Source organism: Vigna unguiculata, chromosome 3 (genome assembly GCF_004118075.2).
Source record: "Vigna unguiculata cultivar IT97K-499-35 chromosome 3, ASM411807v1, whole genome shotgun sequence".
Classification (NCBI taxonomy): Eukaryota; Viridiplantae; Streptophyta; class Magnoliopsida; order Fabales; family Fabaceae; genus Vigna; species Vigna unguiculata.
In genome coordinates this window covers 429,052-448,063 of record NC_040281.1, presented here as the reverse complement: position 1 = coordinate 448,063, position 19,012 = coordinate 429,052, and the positions used below count along the sequence as shown (strand labels likewise).

Sequence of the window (19,012 nt, the reverse complement as noted above, 5' to 3'; positions counted from 1 at the left end):
CTAAGAAAACGTGGTCAAAAACAAAAACAACATGGCAATCTCAGAAGTAACAATAAGCACCGAGTTCTTCCTAAAAGAAACGAAAAGAAGATACCAGAAAATGTTCCTTATCTGCATGCTGCAACGTTTTTATTTTTAATTGATCAGATTTGCAACGAAATTGCAGGGTAGGTTTCACTTTCTGAACAACAAGCCAGTCACTTGCCACTTGGCACTTGCAAACAATGAGGACAAAGCAACATTAAATTCTTTGGGACCATTCTGTCTATTAGAGAGCCATTGTCAAAATTGTCTTACTCGTCAAGCCACAATGCAACGCCACCGTTCACCCTCTATCCTCCACAAACAATTCATCCTATTTTCTTGGTTCAGAAAGAAGTAGCCATCATCATCATTCATCATTCATCATTCATCATGCCCCTTCCAACTATGTAGGCAGCATCTTATCTTATTAAACATCATCATCATCACCATTCATCTCAGCAACTCTTTCTTCACTCACTAGTAATGGCAGATGCCAAGAGCAACCCCAATGCACAACTTCTTGAAGAACTTGAGGCTTTGAGTGAATCCCTTTACAAACAGCACACCACCACAACCAGAAGAACAGCCTCTCTTGTGTTGCCGAGGAATTCAGCTCCGCCTGTTGAAGATGCCAAAGATGATGAAGGAAGCATCAACAGAGCTCGGTTGCGGCGCATGTCCATGTCCCCATGGCGATCAAGACCAAAGCCTGACGATGCTTCTGCCAAGGCAGAAAGCAAAAAGCTCGATGACATATCAAGAACTCCTTCTGACAGTGATAAGAAAGGGATTTGGAAGTGGAAGCCTATGCGGGCTTTATCTCACATTGGAATGCAGAAACTAAGCTGTTTGTTTTCTGTTGAAGTGGTCACAGCTCAAGGCCTTCCTTCTTCCATGAATGGACTTCGATTATCCGTTTGTGTTAGAAAAAAGGAAACAAAGGATGGTGCTGTTAAGACAATGCCATCAAGGGTTGCACAAGGAGCTGCAGATTTTGAAGAGACCCTTTTCATCAGGTGCCATGTTTATCACACCTCCAACCAAGGCACGATCAAATTTGAGCCACGCCCCTTTTGGATATACCTTTTTGCTGTTGATGCTAAGGAGCTAGATTTTGGAAGAAGCTCAGTGGACTTGAGTGAGCTGATAAGAGAATCCGTCGAGAAAAACCAACAAGGCACCCGGGTGAAGCAGTGGGACACAAGTTTTGACCTTTCTGGGAAGGCAAAAGGAGGAGAACTTGTTCTCAAACTGGGTTTCCAGATCATGGAGAAAGATGGAGGAGTTGATATATACAATAATCAAGTGGACAATTCAAAGTCCAGCTCTGGCAAGCTCGGTAGTCTCTCTTCTTTTGCTCGTAAACAATCCAAGACATCATTCAGCATGTCTAGTCCTAGAATGGCAAATAAAAATGATTTATGGACTCCTTCACAGTCGAGAATAAGAGAGGATATTCAAGGAATGGATGATTTGAATCTTGATGATCCAAACCCGGTTCAGGATTCATCTTCCTCTACACAGAAAGTTGATGAACGTAGTAAGGAACAGGTGGAGGATTTTGAACTTCCAGATTTCGAGGTTGTGGATAAAGGAGTAGAGGTTCAAGAGAAGGAAGGAAATGCAGAAGAAGAGGAATCTGAGGAACCTGTACAAGAGGAATCAGCTTCCAGTGAAGTTGTCAAGGAAGTGGTACTTGATCATGTACACCTGACTAGATTGACCGAGCTTGATTCAATTGCTCAGCAGATAAAAGCTCTTGAGTCTATGATGGGAGAAGATGATAAGTTTGCGAAAATAGATGAAGAGACAGAACCACAGAGGCTAGATGCAGATGAAGAAACTGTGACAAGGGAGTTTCTTCAGATGCTTGAGGATCAAGACAACAACAGTATTTACTCATTCGATCAACCTGAAATCCCGCCTCTTCATCTTGAAGGACACGATGATGCTTCTGCTGAAGATGGAGAGTCCAAAGTGTATCTTCCTGATCTTGGAAAGGGATTAGGTTGTGTAGTTCAAACAAAGGATGGAGGCTACTTGACTTCCATGAACCCTCTGGACATTGCTGTGGCCAGAAAAGATACTCCAAAGCTAGCCATGCAGATGTCAAGGCCCTATGTGCTAGCATCACATCAATCCTTGACAGGGTTTGAGTTGTTTCAGAAATTAGCAGGGATTGGCTTTGAAGAACTCAGCTCCAAGGTATTGGCCTTAATGCCCATAGATGAAATAATAGGCAAAACTGCAGAACAGGTTGCTTTTGAAGGCATTGCTAATGCCATCATAGAAGGAAGAAACAAGGAAGGAGCCAGCTCCAGTGCTGCTCGAATAGTTTCTTCCTTGAGAAGCATTGGAAGTGCCATGAGCTCAGGAAGGAAAGAGAGAATAACCACAGGACTCTGGAATGTTGACGAGGAACCACTCACTGCAGAGAAGCTTCTGGCTTTTGCAATGCAAAAGATTGAGTCCATGACAGTTGAAGCACTGAAAATTCAAGCTGACATGGCTGATGAAGAAGCCCCATTTGATATTTCTGCTAAGAAAGGAGATGGTGGAAAGGATATTCTGGCTTCAGTTATTCCACTTGAAGAATGGATCAGAAACCAAAGTTACAAAAAAAGTAGTGCAGGTTCTGATGGTGAACCAGAAAAGGTGACACTCTTGTTGGTTGCCCAATTGAGGGATCCATTGAGACGCTGTGAAGCGGTTGGGGGACCTGTGATTGTGGTGATTCATGCAACAAGTACTGACAGAAAGGGGAATGAGGAGGAGAAAAGGTTCAAGGTGGCAAGCATGCATGTGGGGGGGTTCAAGTTGGTGAGTACCATAAAGAAGAATGCTTGGGACAGTGGGAAGCAAAGACTTACTGCAATGCAGTGGTTGGTTGCATATGGGTTGGGAAAGGCAGGGAAGAAAGGGAAGCAAACATCATCAAAGGAACAAGAACTGTTGTGGAGCATTTCTTCACGTATAGTTGCTGACATGTGGCTCAAAACTATGAGAAATCCAGATATCAATCTTGCAAAGTAAATAGCATCTGCATTCTTTTGCTGTTATTATGCCAAGGAACATTTCTTGCATTCATGTCTCGTACAAAAATTCAGCTACCAACACCATTTCTGCAGATTTATGAATGCAAGATTTTGTAAATGTCGTGTCAAGATTTGATGTTTTTGAAAAAGCCAATAAAACTTGTCAGTCTTATATAGGCATATGTATTTGAACCTTACAAGGGTAGCTTAGCTTTACTGAGTCCAGTTTATGTTTTTCTTTTCTTTTCTTTTCTTTTCAGCCTGTCTGTGCATATTTGTTGATTTGGTTGGAGGAGAAATGTTATGATGATCAAGACATTGTGCCAATTTTTTCTGTATCTCTATAAATTATAGAAGTATTATGAAGAATATATTTTAGAACGAGAATTCTTGAAATACATTTCAGTGTGATTGGTTTTAACTGTTTCAGAATTCTTCATCCGAAAACATAAAATTCAAAACCTTTCAGAATATTGATTTAAGAAAACTTCCTCAGAATCTGCTGCGGAACAATCACTACTAAACTTGAAGAAGCTGCCACTTCGGAATCTTGTGGAAGATTTTGGTTGCACTAGTAGTCCTTGTTGGGCTTGCAATCACATTCTGGATGATGGTCGTTCAACATACTATAACATGTTCTTGTTGGAGTTCCTGATTAAAGATTATGCCAATTTATATTATATAAGTAGAGATAATCCTTATCATGAGTTAAACTTTTAAACTTTATATTCAAATATAATATCAGTCTATCCTGAAAAGATCTTTTTTAATCCGATAGATTGTGTTTTAATGTAAAGATTTTAAGTTATTTTTGTCATGGCATTACAATGGAAAGGTGTGGAAATAAACTATATAGATATAAGAAGCAACTCACACACATTACTTCATTTTAAGAAATATTTCTTAAGTGTTTGAATTCAACTTTAGGCAAAGTTTTATTAACACTCAAATATAATTATTCCATGGAAAATATTTGATGAATAAATACTATAATAAGCTAATTAGTAGCAATTCAATATTGTGTATATTAAGAGGTGTAACTTTTACTTTTACTTCAATTAGAACAAACATTTAGACAGAAGCACCATGAAAAGTTGTATATCTTCACAAATGAAGACATATATCCTTTCATATCCCATTAATAGAAAACTTATAAAGTGGGGAAGTATTTCATTTCATTTATTCAAGAAACCATCTTTGAAACAAAGAGAGTGGAAGAGCTTTTACAATCCACTTTGAAAGAAAGATGACAAAAATACAGCAGAACAGGTAGTAAGTATAATTTTCAGCAGGAACTGAGTAAAATTTCTTTGAATGAAACACATTCTGAAACCTGTTCAATTATGTAAGCAGACCTGTTGGTGAATCTTCCCTTTTTCTTCCTTTAGTTGTTGAATAATGCTTTCTTCACAAATGCCCCAACATCAGTAATATCATGAAACACACAAACTTCAATACAACTATACAATATACAAGAACAATTATGTTTACCTCCAACTGAAGTTAAATGCTTACATATATATATATACACATTATATATATATATATATACATGAATCTTTCCATCCAAATTCAGAATTTGAAAAGAGAGTTCAAAAGAAAGAAAGTTAGAATCAGTTATTGACACGACGACACCGGCACCAGAATGCAGTTCCTCCACTCCGGCCTCGAGCAACCGCAATTTCCTCATCAACATAAAACCAGATGAAGAAAGGATCCTTGGTGTCCGGTTCCCTATCTTCCTTTTTTCCTAGACTGATCTGTAGAGGCTGAAAAGGTCCAACTTTTACTCGTATGTTCTCAAAAACAAAAGCCAGTATTCTCTTTTTCCATGAAAGTCTGCCTTCAAATGTTAACTGTCCAATGGGTCCAAGATATACTCCATTTTCGATCCTCTTTGCCTAATAATTCATCACCATAACTTAATATTCCAAATTAGACAGAAGCACCAAGCTTTTCTTCAAAGACAATGATTTGGCATACAGAAAATTTACACAGAATGAAACTGACAACAGGAATACAACTTTTCCAATTAATTCAATAAACCATGTGTTCTCAACTTTTAGCTAATAGCTTTCTACTTTCAATTAACTTATAAAGTACTTTTTCTAGACAACCTAAATCCTCACAGTCATAGATCAAGATGATAAAAGTAGCTACATCACAATTCAATGCAAAGTTAACAGTTCTCTCTCTTCACTAAATAAATTAAGTTTAAAAAAAATGAATTAGATCCAAAACTGATAGAAAGGATGGAAATTCGCTCCTCCACAAAGGATTCAAATAAAAAATGCTTTCGCCCAACCCAAGGTGACTCGTGTGTGTTTTAAGAGATGGGAAACCAAATGGTGTGATGATTGAGATCATATACGCATTCAAAAACTGATAAAGATAATAGAAACATACTTGAAATCAGATACAGATTAATAATTTCAGAAGTAAGCAATGAACACTGAATGTTGGTCAGAGAATGAGTTAATGGACGACAGAGCAATACCCTAAAGGCTAAAGATTAAAACAACATTTATTCTTTACCACATTTTCTTAGCACCCATCAAAGTTTCTTGTTTCAAGGTTTCCCATGCTTTTCCAGCTAGAAACAACATCAGTTCAAAACTCAATAGCACACAAGAAATGTAAAGCTAGAAGAAACACATTCATTAGTGTTGGTCGAAATTTATTGAAAGTGATAAATTTGTGTAGATCTCGTACCTTCTTTAATGAACCACACTCATAATTTTGTAATTTTCGAAAAATTTTAACTAATAATAGAGTGAGTTAGAAAGAGAGTGTTAGAAAATGTATTACCAGCACTCTTCATAACATGAAAAATTAAAAATTTATCAACAGACAGATGAAAGTAAACTTGATGTTTTGACTACAAACACCGGACAAGTATGCAACAAGAACGAATAGTTTCATGGAAAGAGACTTACAGTGGCATCAAACCTCTGAACTGCTGTGAGAGGAAAATACCGACCACCTTTCAATTTTTTCTAAAATTCAGCACAAAAGCAGACATTGTTTAGTGCAGATGACCGCAAGCATGCATAATAAGAAACACAATTATAGCCAAATGAAAAGCTACCAAAAAATTATGTTAACCTCGGCAGTAAAAATCAGCATCCAGGTCCTCCCAGGAGATTTATTGCCACCAAGGGTTTCAAAAAAAACAGAAGGATCAATTTTTGCTTTCTCAATGATAGACAGTGCAGAAAGAACCTCCTCTGCTGCAACCTTTCTTGTCTTAGCTGCATCTTTTAACACTTTCACACTATCCTCTACATCCTAAGGAAATACTGAAATTATATTAACAATTCTAGCCCCGAATCAATTTTTTTATCACAAAACAAAACATGCGAGTAGAAATTCAGGCTGAACATTAGAGAACTCAATGTGAATCCGAAGACTTTCCAACAGTATCTAAGAAACGAAAAAACAAAGCTTGAAACATTAATGGGAACCCCAAAGGATAAGATGGTACCTTTATGGCTTTCTCATTCTCAACAATAGGTGTTGAGGAAAGTTGGTCTGTTTCAACATCATCAATGGTTGCTCTGGTCCTTATTCTTTCTCTGGGAAATCGAACAATGTTGCAGTGTTGTTTTCTTCCACTGAGAGGAATGGAATTCAGAGGTTTAAATTGTTGTGAGAGCTTTGAAAGTTGAAAGGGAGATGAATTCAGGAAACACAGACTGAAGGAAGAAACGTACAACATGTGAATTGAGTTCGATGCCATTTACAATTACAAGTGATGCTATAATAATATATCTCACTTCATTTCTCAACCATTTTTGTTTATTATATTATACAAGTTTTGAGCATATTTTCGTGGCCATATCTATTTCACCGTCTTTATTCTCGTGTTCTTCACGAATGTGGTCCTCAAATTTCTATTTTCGTCATGACTAAATAATTAATCCTATCAAGCAATTTCACTTTGCTTCCTATCACAACCTAGTTTCTTTCTAGTAAGTATAATAACATTTTCTGTCTTCCATAACAAGTATAATATAATATTTATATATAGATAAGTAGATAGATTTTTAAAGCTCAAATAAAAAATTTATTCATAAAGTTAGTTTTTCTCATTAAAATAAATAAAAAATTGTATTGGTAGTCGAAGGGAATACATTTTATCGAGTAAAATAATATTTATCGTTATTTAAACTTCTGTTTACAGTTTTAACTTAGTGAATAAATTTATATTTAAAACGAACTCTTCTTGTCGCATATGATATATTACCTTAAAATTTTCAATTAAATAATTAAACAATATCTATATTAATTATTTACATAATTAAATAAATGATTATATTAATTACGTTCAGTGAATATTTGATGAATTAATTTGTTCAATAAGTCATTTGTAAAAGATAGAAGCCATGTACTAGAGAAATGAAAATAAAAATATACTATGCATAAAGATTTTAATAATGCTTAATTGTGAATGTTTGTAATATTTTATAAATTTGTCCAGTAATAATTACCGAAAGAATTCACATAAATCTTTAAAAAAATAATTGTTAGAAATATCACTTCTTAAAAGTAATTGTTAGAAATTTCACTTTTTAAAATAATATCAAATTCATAAACCTATCCTAAATAAATTTATTATCTATTCAATTTTTTGTATCATCTTTTATTGAATCACTATTAATATTTAATCCTTAATATAAACATGTTTCAACGTGAACACTAGAACTATCAAAATGGATTAAAACCCGCGAATTAACCCAGCTCACCAAGGATTCGGATCAGATTAAAAAAATAAGAAATAAAATCTACCAATGAAATTGATATACTAGCAATGTTGCGCCAAGGCAATAGCAATTTTCAACCACTTGGCATTGATATAAATTCATTATGAAATCATAAATCACAGGCTGGTGAAACCAACTAGCATATTTCCCGTTTAGCAAAATTGCATCAACAGGGCTTACTAAAAGAAATAATATCACTATCAAAATTAAATATGCTAGTCAGCTGGGACTAGAAAGTAGGCTAAAATAGTCGCAAGTTTCCACACCTAATAAGGCAGATTGATTTAAAAGCATCCATTTCAAATTTATATCTCAAGTGGCTGGCAGAAACAGCCCAGCCAATCGCAAAATACTGAAGCAGCCAGGCCTTGTTAGGCCGTATACAGTACATGGGCACCAGCAGCAACAAATAACTCTTCAATGAATACTACCAAGTAAAAGTAAAACAAATACCCAAATGAATATATGGTAAACTTGATGCTGTCAACTATGCCTCAAAGCTGCCACTCCACTAATTTGTGCACGAATTCCCGTCCTGTCCAAAAAAAAAACTTTAATATCAGTAGCCGTAATAAATTGATTTGTTATATTATCTTGAAATCATTTCCAATAATGAAGAATACTAAACAATATATAATGCATATGAAATACTATTTACCTCCGTCAAAATTGTTACAAACTCACAGACCAGTCACTTTTCCCACGGCAACAGTTTTTCCTGTAAGATGGAGTATATCATACGAATTAAACATAAATTTATATCAGAAATAAATTCACAAGACAAATTTGTTAATTGTTACCTTCAGTGCGGAGAGTGAACCTCCCAAGTTGTGGGAAATCAGAGAAATTCTCAATGCAAATAGAGTTATTAACCTGTAAGTACAATCCCAATAACAAAATGAAATTAGACTTGCATATTAGGGAGAAATCAAACCACCATCAGTAATGAACTTATCCTCTCTATTTAAGACTTTGAGAATCAGTTAAAAACATTTCATAGCCCTATGAAGCCCATACAGAGCAACACAATAAGGGTAGTCCAGCACCATAAGGTTCCTGCCATACGCAGTGCTCACGAAAGGTAGACAACCAAGTAGGTCTATAGCAGGCAGCCTCGCCTTTAAGAGGCTGATTCATGTTCCACAAGAACTTTTGACCTCCAGGTCGCATGATGAGACAACTCCCACCATTGCATTTTTTATTAATGTAAAGAAATACAATACAAAAAAATGAAAGAAAACTAGCTTCTAAATTCATAACGCTAAAAAATGTACCTGAACACGGCACACTACAACAGCGCCATTCTTCACAAAGAGAACTTTCTTTTTCAAAGGCTTCCTTGTCTTTGTATCAATTTGCTGTAAAAGTTCAACAATCTCACATTCCTCAACCACAGAGTGGATATGCAGAACAGCCTTGTACCCAGCAGTAAAAATAGCCTAAAGATTTTATACAAAAATAATGTCATTGATCAATAAGTGAACATCCAAATGCCGAGGATGAAAAAAAAAATGGATGCATACATTGTCTAGCAATTCAAGGATCACCAACTGAGCAACAAACTCAGTAACTGCTGGTATTGGATTAGCTGCAAAAGGGAAAAAACAGACCACATAAAAACAACATCCAGTAAACGTGTAATCACATGAAAACAATACATGCCATAATTTATATAATTAATAGACTATGTGTAGTCTAAATTTTAAATACTCGCCATAATTTATCCAAAGGTACCAAGTCCAGCTTAAAACAATACAATTAGTTTATGACTTATAAAATCCACAATAGATACGACATTGGTATGAAAAATCTCATGGCACAATACATTTAACATGGCTAAACTCGTCATAATGGAATCAGATATAAAAAATGAAATGAGACAAACTAGTTTTCAAACATTGCCTGAAATTATGGATCAATTATGCTTTCTAGCCCTTTTAAAAAAACATCTATAAAAATAAATAATTAAAAACATAGTAGTTAATCATGCTCCGTAGAAGCACCATTGAGCAACATCAAGTATTATAAGCATTTCAATAATATTTTATACAAAACACTACTACCAAAATTTTTATAACAAATTGATGGCTAATAAATATTATATTAATTTTTCAAAGGTCGTCACCATAACAAAAGCAGATGATGTTATAGGTTTTTTTAACTAATTTGATATAAATTAGATAGAGACCATTTTTCTGATAAAAAAACTATTAAAACAGTACAATAGTGAAAGGTTAAACAAAACTAGTTTATTATCAAGACTTTTGAAAGACTAATATAATATAATGACCTTTAACGTTAAAAAAGTAACTTGAAAGTTTGCTAGAAAAATTATGTAATGTTTCTTTAAATATATAATTCAAAGATTCTAATAAATATTAAATACTTTGAAAACTAGAAACTTGAACACGTTTTTTTTACTTTGACAGGATTAAGCACTTATTTCCTTGATTTTTATTGCTATATACTTTATTGTTTTGTTTAGGTGCAACGAACTTTTTTGCTATTAAGAATTAATGCATGAATTTTGAGTAACCTTTGAGCATTAATATAATATATAAATTGGAATGGCAGTTATCCTGCTATCTCCTATCATGTTTTTTGGACTAATCAGTATTGACAGCAATAATTAAAATATATATTCCAAATTGTAATACCATGAACATGTTTCCCAAAAATTTCAAGTGGAGGGAACAATAAACCTTACCAACACTAGACAGAACAAACCCAGTTACTATGTCTTCTTCTTCAACACCAGCTAATCTAATCCGTAAATTTTCACCAGGTCCAGCACGTTTAACACGGTCCTCGTCAATGTATATGGCAACAACTTTTACTTGATCCTGCAGTTGTTACTCATTTCATATTCAAGAAAGAATAAATGAAAAGAAAGACAGAGCTCACAACCCAAAAAGAAACCTTATTTGGCATGACCAGCAAAGAGTCTCCCTCACGAACAGAACCAGATTCAACTTTGCCCATAATAACAGTTCCCATGTCCTTAAATTTGTCAATAATGGGCATCCTATGCAAGTCAGAACCTCCCTCTTAGCAAAGTAGTCAAACTTAAAGAATAAAAGAAAAAATAAATACAAATGACCTAGGGGGGCAAGATGGTCAGAAATGCAATACCTGAAAGGACCTTTGGGATCTCGTGGTGGAACTTCAATAGCATCAAGGGCCTCGAACAAGCAAGGCCCATTCCACCATGGGCAAACACTTTTGTCCACCCTTGTTTTCATGTTTGCACCCACTAGACCAGATATTGGCAAAAACAAGACATCTGTTGAATAAAAAATTAGTAAAATAGCTTATTACACAATTCATTACACTAGTTGACATCTACACAAAATATGAAATGCCAATAGCAAGCAATGCCTTCTAACACACAGGGCTTTCCAAGTCCATTTTCATGCATTTCAAATCCTATACCATAGAGAAAATGTGTGAAATAGAAAGAGAACAACCTAAAAGCCCATGACTCTTAATTGTTTCCTAAATAAATAAAATACATAGGTGCTCACTCCATGTACAAGGTTCAAAATCGTCCTTTTAGAACTTAATACCTAGGATCTCAAACCTTCTCAACATTTCAAGCAAACAAACAATCAGGAATTCTCAAATTGCCCCAAGGTCCAGCAGTTATTACGTAACATAACTCTCTAGAAGTGACAATCAGTTCCCTCCCCCATCAAATTTTTAATTATATACATGTTCTCCATGTAAAAGCTACACAACCCACCCATTATAAATCTCACATTCACATCATCCAACAGCAGATAAATTAAAACAAAAGGAAAGAGAAATTTCAACATTTTCTCAAACAAAAGAATAAAGGCAGCTTACCTTTCTTTACATTGTATCCAGATTGCTTTAGAAATGGAACCATCTTTGACTCGATTTCCTCATACCTAGAGGTATACCAGCAGCAAGGACTCTCATTATAATTACATATAAGCACAGAAAGGATACGTGTGAATACAGCAAAAAAGTGAATAAAACCTTTCTTTTGACCACTGCACTGTAGGTTCGTCCATTTTATTAACAACAACAAGCAGCTTAGCCACACCCAGCGTTTTTGCAAGCTGGACATGCTCACGAGTTTGTCCACCTCTCTCATATCCAGTTTCAAACTCTCCCTTCCGGGCAGATATAACCTGATTGATGGGGCATAAAGCACAGATAGATCTATTATCAAATGGTTGTGAAGCACATACTTGAAATCAAGGACAAAGTCACACCACAGATCAACTAACCAAAACACCAATATCAGCTTGAGATGCACCACTAATCATATTAGGAACATAGCTTTTGTGGCCCTGCAAAAGCATTGTAGTTCAGTACTAATTGTTACCAAAGAGTAGACATATAATGGTTGAATTATCATAAAATATACAAAAACAAAATTCTTAGAATGCAAGTTCAAATCCAACTCAATTCTATAAAATTAAATAATAAATGAGATTTGCACCACATTTATATACTATAATTTGATCATATCTCTAGTGGATGTGGGATCTCAAACAACACCCTCCACCAATGACTAGACATCTCAAGTATGAGTTTTAGATATTTAGGAGTTGTCTAATTGCAGGCCAATAGCATATGACTCAATTAGCACAACAACACTCTAGGATAGACTTGGATACCATCTCTGGGTTTAGATGTAACTCAGCCTTACAAAATTGGATCGTAACTTGTAAGGTAAGTTTTGCACCTATCTATTAGAAAACCTCTAACATAACATAATTTGGTCATAACTCCTGTTAATGTGGGGATCTTCAAGAGAAACAATTGAATTAAGGGAGGGATATCTGTCAGAAAATCCTTAGTTCAAAATAGAAGAGTAACTTTAGGCAATATGCATGTCCACAATAAAGAAAACTGATGTGAGGAGTCACGCAATGCAGATACTCACAGGTGCATCCAAAATAGTAAACCTTGTTGTCTCAGTTTCAAAATGTGCTCTTCCAACTTCAACTGTTTTCCCCTGCAATTGTCACCATATTACCCTAATTATAAATACTAATCAAATCCACACAACTAAGAGAAGGCGAAAACTACATCAAAAGCAATAGATCAGCTAGCTTTCATCAGCAAATTTACGCATACCTTTACCCTCTCCTCCTCATTTGTGTCCATTATATAAGCCATATACCTAGTATATCAAATTCAAATCATTAATTTGAAACACATTAGCATCAGTTATATTCATTAAGCTGAAAGATACCCCTTTTCTCCAAAAATAAACAGAATTTCTATAAAAAAATGTAATATCTTGAAGACTCAATCGGCCATATGCCCTTATAGTTTGAACTCCTTAATACTACATAGTCATCAACAAAACGCATAAGCTAACAAAGCACCCAGGTTGATTTAAGATAACCAAATAGATAAAACACAGAATAACATTTCAAAACATGCAATGTTTCACCCACTATACTAGAGAAGCATAAGAACATATTAAGCAATGGACAATTACCAACTGTAAAAGCTTCCAACTGGATCTAGAAGAAATTCAAATTAGCATGCCACAAAGTTCATCAGGAGAGAAAGATTTCACATAAAATATTTGCATCTATTGGGTTGCAAGGAAATAAAATTTTAAGGTGGTATGCACATTATAGACCACATAAGACAATTCTCGTAACATAATTGGAAAAGTCAAACACAAGAAACATCAATCCATACAAGTCCTAATTGAATGTTCTGTTTGGATTACTATACCCATCATAGAATTTGCTCTGAGCAAACTACAGAACAGACTACATTTTTATTTACTATTTAATACATATTGACGTGACCCCAACAAGCCCAGCATCAAGACAAGGTACACCTTCAAGCCCAAGCCCATCAAGAGGCCCAATAACAAGGGGCATGCTCAAAAAGATACAATTGGGCTTTATTCAAGATGGCCCAAACTCACATGGGCTTCTCACACTCTTCACATGGGCCAAAGAAGATATGAAGATTTAGGTCTTGCTTTCTAGAATAATAAGTCAAATAATGTGTAGTTGAATTGATAAAATTGGACTTGACTAAGCCCAAAAGGAGGTGTGGCCGTGAGCTTATCAAAAGGTCCAAGGTGGACTAAGTGGAGTCAACACTCCTTCTTACACCTCATGGATCCAAAGCATCCAAGGGTTAGGAATGTTTCCTCCTTTTCCAAGGCATCATCCAATGGTCGTGAGCCTTCCTCCTTCTCCAAGCCATCTTACACCTCATGGATCCAAAGCATCCAAGGGTTAGGAATGCTTCCTCCTTTTCCAAGGCATCATCCAATGGTCGTGAGCCTTCTTCCTTCTCCAAGCCATCTTTCACGGCCAAGATTGAAGCCCATTCTCATCCAAGGGCTAAGAGTGTTTATGTGTATTTGCTTTCATATAAAAGCCTAAATTTTAATCACTCTTGAATTTTAAACAATAGATGTCTAGTGTTGAGAGTACTCCACTCCTATTGCCTTTTGAGAGTCACTTGAGCTAGAGGAGTGGAGTACTCTCAACACTAGGCATATATTGCTTAAAATTCAAGAGTGATTACAATAGCCTAAAATTTAGGCTTTTATATGAAAGCAAATACACATAAGCACTCTTAGACCTTGGATAAGAATGGGCTACAATCTTGGCCGTGAAAGATGGCTTGGAGAAGGAGGAAGGCTCACGGCCATTAGATGATGCCTTGGAAAAGGAAAAAGCATTCCTAACCCTTGATGCTTTGGATCCATGAGGTGTAGGAAGGAGTGTTGACTTCCACTTAGTCCACCTTGGACCTTTTGATAAGCTCACGGCCACACCTCCTTTTGGGCTTAGTCAAGCCCAATTTTATCAATTCAACTACACATTGTTTGACTTCTTATTCTAGAAAGCAAGACCTAAACAATGGGCCAATCTTATTGTTATTCTATTGCTCTTTGATACTCCTTTTCAAATCTTCACATCTTCTTTGGCCCATGTGAAGAGTGTGAGAAGCCCATGTGGGTTTGGGCCATCTTGAATGAAGCCCAATTGGATCTTTTTGAGCATGCCCCTTGTTATTGGACCTCTTGATGGGCTTGGGCTTGAAGGTGTACCTTGTCTTGATGATGGGCTTGTTGGGGTCACATCACATATTCATTCCTATCTAGTTTAATCTAATTACAGCATGTAATGGCCCAGCCCATTAAATGTTGTAATAATTACTTGATTACTTTATAAAGGATAAAGTAGCTTTATCTGAGCTAAATTCGTACAGGAGATCTAGAAGTACTGAGAAAGTTCATCGAAATTAAGACAAATAAGCTACCTCAGTTTTATGTATCATCTCATTGCACAACACCCAACTTTTTTTACACAATCACCCAAATATTAAATAGCTGAAAGTAATTGTACTTGCTGAAAAACGACTATCACATTTAATATAGAATGGGTCAATAAGGCAAGCTAACTCAAACATGTAACACCTTAAGACCCAAGTAGCGATAAATAGATTGAGACAGCAATGCAGCATTGGAAAACAGGACACTTTTAATCAAAAAACAAAGTGAATGAGCTTACCAACTTTCTCGACTTTTGTCCTTGGCCTCTTTCTCGTATTTTTGAATAGTCCGTTCATCAACTTGACCACTAAGGAAAAGTATCTGGCCTCCAGTTGTAGACTTACCAGCATCTAGAAGATGACATACATGAATAAATTACTTACATAAGAAGATTATAAAGAAAGTGTGCACTCTCTAATTGAAGCGATGCCTTCCTGTTCCTCATTCCACTCAGCTAACATATGTTTAGGCAGTTACAAAAAAAAAAACCTCATGCATATTCCCTTCCAACCAAGCCCCATTGCTCTTATGATGTGAGTCAATAAGCCCTGACTTTCCGTACATTTTCCTAATGGACTACAGTGATAAGACTATGCTGTGTATTTATCATCTTGCAAATTTAGTATGTGTTCAGATTAGCCTCTTTTGTGCTCAAACCAGCTTATAATCAAAAGTGTACCTACCTAGAAAGCATAAAAAAGTATTCTCCCAAGTTAGTCCAACTCTAACGAATCATAGATCAATAACCACATGAATACAAGTAGAATTGAAAGCATGCAATCCAAGTCTAGAGACATTCTTTATTCTCCTTCAGCCATGAAAAGCAAAAACATTTAAGAAGTTGATAACCAGAAAACAGAGGCAACAAATATCCTCTAGTTCATGGTCAACTTCTAAATGACCATTTAATTCTATAACGCACAAGGTAGATACAATGCCTGATACTCCTAAGCAAGTGAATGGTTGTCAAATGTTTAAGGCTGATCAGATAACATTAGGAAAACCTGGTAACTCGTACTGATAAATCATGTGGAATTATTCAACTTACCAACATGGCCAATAAACACTACATTCAAGTGCCTTTTAGTTGCCTCTGGCTCCTCTTCTTCTTCTTGAACGGGAGGAATCTCCTTATCTTTCACTGCAAATCAATGTCATGGAATGATCACACGAAAATGGAAGTTTGCATCTTTATTGACAATGAGCTGTATAATTCTGAATGAGCAATCAAATGCAAACTATGTATATGATTGCATACTTGGAAACTAAATAATTTCCCCATACCTATTGGCTCAGGCTCAGGCTGTTGAGCCTGTTCTTCAACTTCTTGCTTAGGATCTGAAAACACCAAGATGAAATTATTATATGATGCCCTCCATCTCCATCGTTAACTTATATAGGCAGCAAGCAAGTGAAACGACCAATACAACAATCAAATTAATGATAGATGATACGAAATTGTTCAATCATATTTTTTCAATGGTCAGAATATAACCAGATGATTACATTCACAAAGTGGGGCAACTAACTAATTGCATACAATTCAGAACAATATCAGCCATGGGCAAGACAAAGTAGAGCTTATTTGACATGAAACTATGTTGTGACATTATTATGTGTATTATAGCTACCCAGCGTTGTAAAATGGCAGTATCAAGGTGAAATGGTGAGGCATATTTTTTGCAAGCGACCACAGGCAATTTGTAATGGGAGGCCCACTTTGGCGGTGCCATGGGCTGCAATGGCATGTTTATATAGTGGAATTTTTGCATCCACCATAGATAACACTACAAATACCAATCGTACACCATTCATTCAAAGAAGTAAGCTGATATAACCAAAATACTAATAATCACCATATGTACAGGAGTATAACAAGGGACCTGACGAAAAGGGATGGAAAGAGACACAAAAATTCCTCTTCCGACTTGTACAATACCTTTTAAGAGCAAGGGATGGAAAGAGAAGCAAAAATTCCTCTTCCTACTTCTACAATACTTTTTAAGAGCATCATTATGATAATAACTTTCTATATCAAAACAACCTTTCCAAACAAGAGAGTTCATACACGACTGAAATTAAAACGGAATGGAAGGTGCTGTGGTGCATAACATTAACAAACGTAGAAGTATAATAAATAAGTTGATTTCAGGACAAAAAATAAAAATGACAATACTTTTTTACAACCACAAAGAATCTTGAAGTATAACTACGTAAGAGTTTAGAATCGATCAGATTTAATTTCCATAAAATATGAACACAGAATCAACCACTTTCTTACAACCAACCTTCATCCATCTTATCAGATTTCTCAACTGCTTCCGGCCTTCCATCCTCTGGATTTACCACCCCGTTGTTGTCTTCTGCTTATCACAAATTCACAACCAACATTGGAAAAAATAAAGATTAAAATAAAGCAGTACAAATACAAGCTAAAAGGAATAAATACGAAAAAATCAGTAGCCTATGGATTACCTGCTGATTCAAGCTGTAAAGAACGGATGTCCTCCTCAATATCTATCATTCAAAAAAAAGATACATAAATTTTTCCTCCAATCCCCAATTCCTTATAACCTCGAAGCAGAACTCTTTTGTTTCATTCAAGAAAAGCAAGAATTCACTTGTTTGCCAAAATCACTCTCCAGTGTGAACGAAAACTAGAAGAATTATAAATCAAGAAACTAACCCATGGCATGCAACTCAGCTTACTGCAACAAAATTTCACTTACGGCCAAGAGAAGTTAACAAGATTGAAATACGAACAAAATACTACACAGTATATTTGTAAAAGTAAAATAGAACATCACAAGCCCGAACTCAATCAATTGAACTTGAACAGAGAGAAAAGCAGAAAGGCAAAAGAAAATCGCGGTGATTGTCGCCGATCGGTAGAGTTAACCGTGAAAGATCTACGAAAAGCGAGAACATGCAGATCTAAAGGAAAGAGGGGAAGGATTGAGGAAATAGAGGGAAAAAGGAATCGATATCGGAAATGAGATGAAGAGAACGTACCCATGGCGATAGGGATTGTATAGTGGCTGCAAGGGTTTCGGCGAGACGCAACGCAACTGAGAAGCAAAGAGTTAAAAAACGAAAGGACAAAGGAGGCGTGAGGTTTTGTAGTGCTGCTACCTTTTATCTTTTCTTTCTCTGTCTTCTGTTATTTTTCTTTTCCCTTTCCCTTTTGTAATTGCCCTATTTGCTGCGCCTTAATTTCATATTTATAAGATTCTCTAGTATTTAGTGTTGTACGTGTGTCATGTAATATAATTTTACGCGCAGATATTTTCATATTTAGTTTAAGGTTTAAATTTGATTATAGATCTTGGATAGAATTAATTCTTTTTTTTTTAGATAATTGATTCTAAATTGAGGTGAATTTTGCGTTGGATCAAACAATTCATTACCAAACTTACCAAACTGTCATTAAAATCAATGTTTTAGTTTTTAAATCATAAAAATACATAATTATTGTAATTAAGATAATTACATTACATTGAATTCTTTTTATTAAATTAATTAACTATCTCGTTAATTATTAATTTTGCTTTCATAAGACATCAATTCGCTAAAATATATAAAAAATATATATAATTACAATGAAATGTCCTATAATTATAATTATTGTAATCTAATGTGGAATGTTTATTGTATGGATTACAAGTGTATTGAACCATAAAAAATAAACATTTTCTTTACAATTATTATCATACTGATGTTGACGTTGGTTCTGGTTAAAGTAAATCATAATAACTTTAGATTTTTTTTTTTTGAAATTATATTATAACCATTTTATGATTGTCTACTGTAAAAAAAAGATGTTTCTAAAATATTTATGGAAAGTATATCAAGTTTTGAAATAATAAGCTTTATGTGTAACTTAAGAGAAAATTATT

At 35.2% G+C, this 19,012-nt stretch overlaps 3 protein-coding genes across 4 annotated transcripts; 1 reads left to right on the top strand and 2 right to left on the bottom strand.

Annotated features, from left to right (window-relative positions):
* The first annotated feature begins 24 nt into the window (after nt 1–24).
* On the top strand, nt 25–3,457 carry LOC114178285 (protein PLASTID MOVEMENT IMPAIRED 1-like). The gene has a single exon (XM_028064104.1). The coding sequence runs from the start codon at nt 508–510 to the stop codon at nt 3,055–3,057; it is 2,550 nt and encodes an 849-aa protein (XP_027919905.1). The 5' UTR covers nt 25–507; the 3' UTR covers nt 3,058–3,457.
* Nucleotides 3,458–4,415: 958 nt separating this feature from the next.
* Nucleotides 4,416–6,889, bottom strand: LOC114178286. Of its 2 annotated transcripts, XM_028064106.1 has the most exons (5): nt 6,773–6,889; nt 6,544–6,673; nt 6,165–6,347; nt 5,996–6,055; nt 4,416–4,960 (listed from the first exon to the last, which is right to left on the bottom strand). In XM_028064106.1, exons 1-5 carry the CDS (start codon nt 6,796–6,798, stop codon nt 4,673–4,675), a joined length of 687 nt encoding a protein of 228 aa, XP_027919907.1. In that variant the 5' UTR covers nt 6,799–6,889; the 3' UTR covers nt 4,416–4,672. The 2 variants fall into 2 exon arrangements, with proteins under 2 accessions (XP_027919907.1, XP_027919906.1); XM_028064105.1 differs by having other exon boundaries at nt 6,544–6,878.
* Nucleotides 6,890–7,892: 1,003 nt separating this feature from the next.
* On the bottom strand, nt 7,893–18,321 carry LOC114178399 (eukaryotic peptide chain release factor GTP-binding subunit ERF3A). The gene is made up of 19 exons (XM_028064264.1): nt 18,129–18,321; nt 17,592–17,633; nt 17,405–17,479; nt 16,401–16,454; nt 16,165–16,257; nt 15,355–15,466; nt 12,935–12,980; nt 12,741–12,812; nt 12,079–12,141; nt 11,825–11,979; nt 11,669–11,733; nt 10,955–11,105; nt 10,742–10,847; nt 10,530–10,665; nt 9,346–9,410; nt 9,097–9,261; nt 8,623–8,695; nt 8,481–8,540; nt 7,893–8,357 (listed from the first exon to the last, which is right to left on the bottom strand). The coding sequence occupies exons 1-18, from the start codon at nt 18,130–18,132 to the stop codon at nt 8,503–8,505; spliced, it is 1,515 nt and encodes a 504-aa protein (XP_027920065.1). The 5' UTR covers nt 18,133–18,321; the 3' UTR covers nt 7,893–8,357; nt 8,481–8,502.
* Nucleotides 18,322–19,012: the final 691 nt, after the last annotated feature.

What these genes read in the sequence shown, in the direction of transcription:
- LOC114178285 (XM_028064104.1), top strand. Translation starts at nt 508, where the DNA reads ATGGCAGATGCCAAGAGCAACCCCAATGCACAACTTCTTGAAGAACTT.
- LOC114178286 (XM_028064105.1), bottom strand. Translation starts at nt 6,798, where the DNA reads ATGGCATCGAACTCAATTCACATGTTGTACGTTTCTTCCTTCAGTCTG. An exon ending in TGCTGATTTTTACTGCCGAG is followed by an intron (nt 6,056 to 6,164) that starts GTTAACATAATT and finishes GCTGAATTTTAG; the next exon opens with AAAAAATTGAAAGGTGGTCG. An exon ending in TTCAGAGGTTTGATGCCACT is followed by an intron (nt 4,961 to 5,995) that starts GTAAGTCTCTTT and finishes ATGAATTATTAG; the next exon opens with GCAAAGAGGATCGAAAATGG.
- LOC114178399 (XM_028064264.1), bottom strand. An exon ending in AGTGTTTATTGGCCATGTTG is followed by an intron (nt 15,467 to 16,164) that starts GTAAGTTGAATA and finishes GTCATCTTCTAG; the next exon opens with ATGCTGGTAAGTCTACAACT. An exon ending in ATGAGGAGGAGAGGGTAAAG is followed by an intron (nt 12,813 to 12,934) that starts GTATGCGTAAAT and finishes TGACAATTGCAG; the next exon opens with GGGAAAACAGTTGAAGTTGG.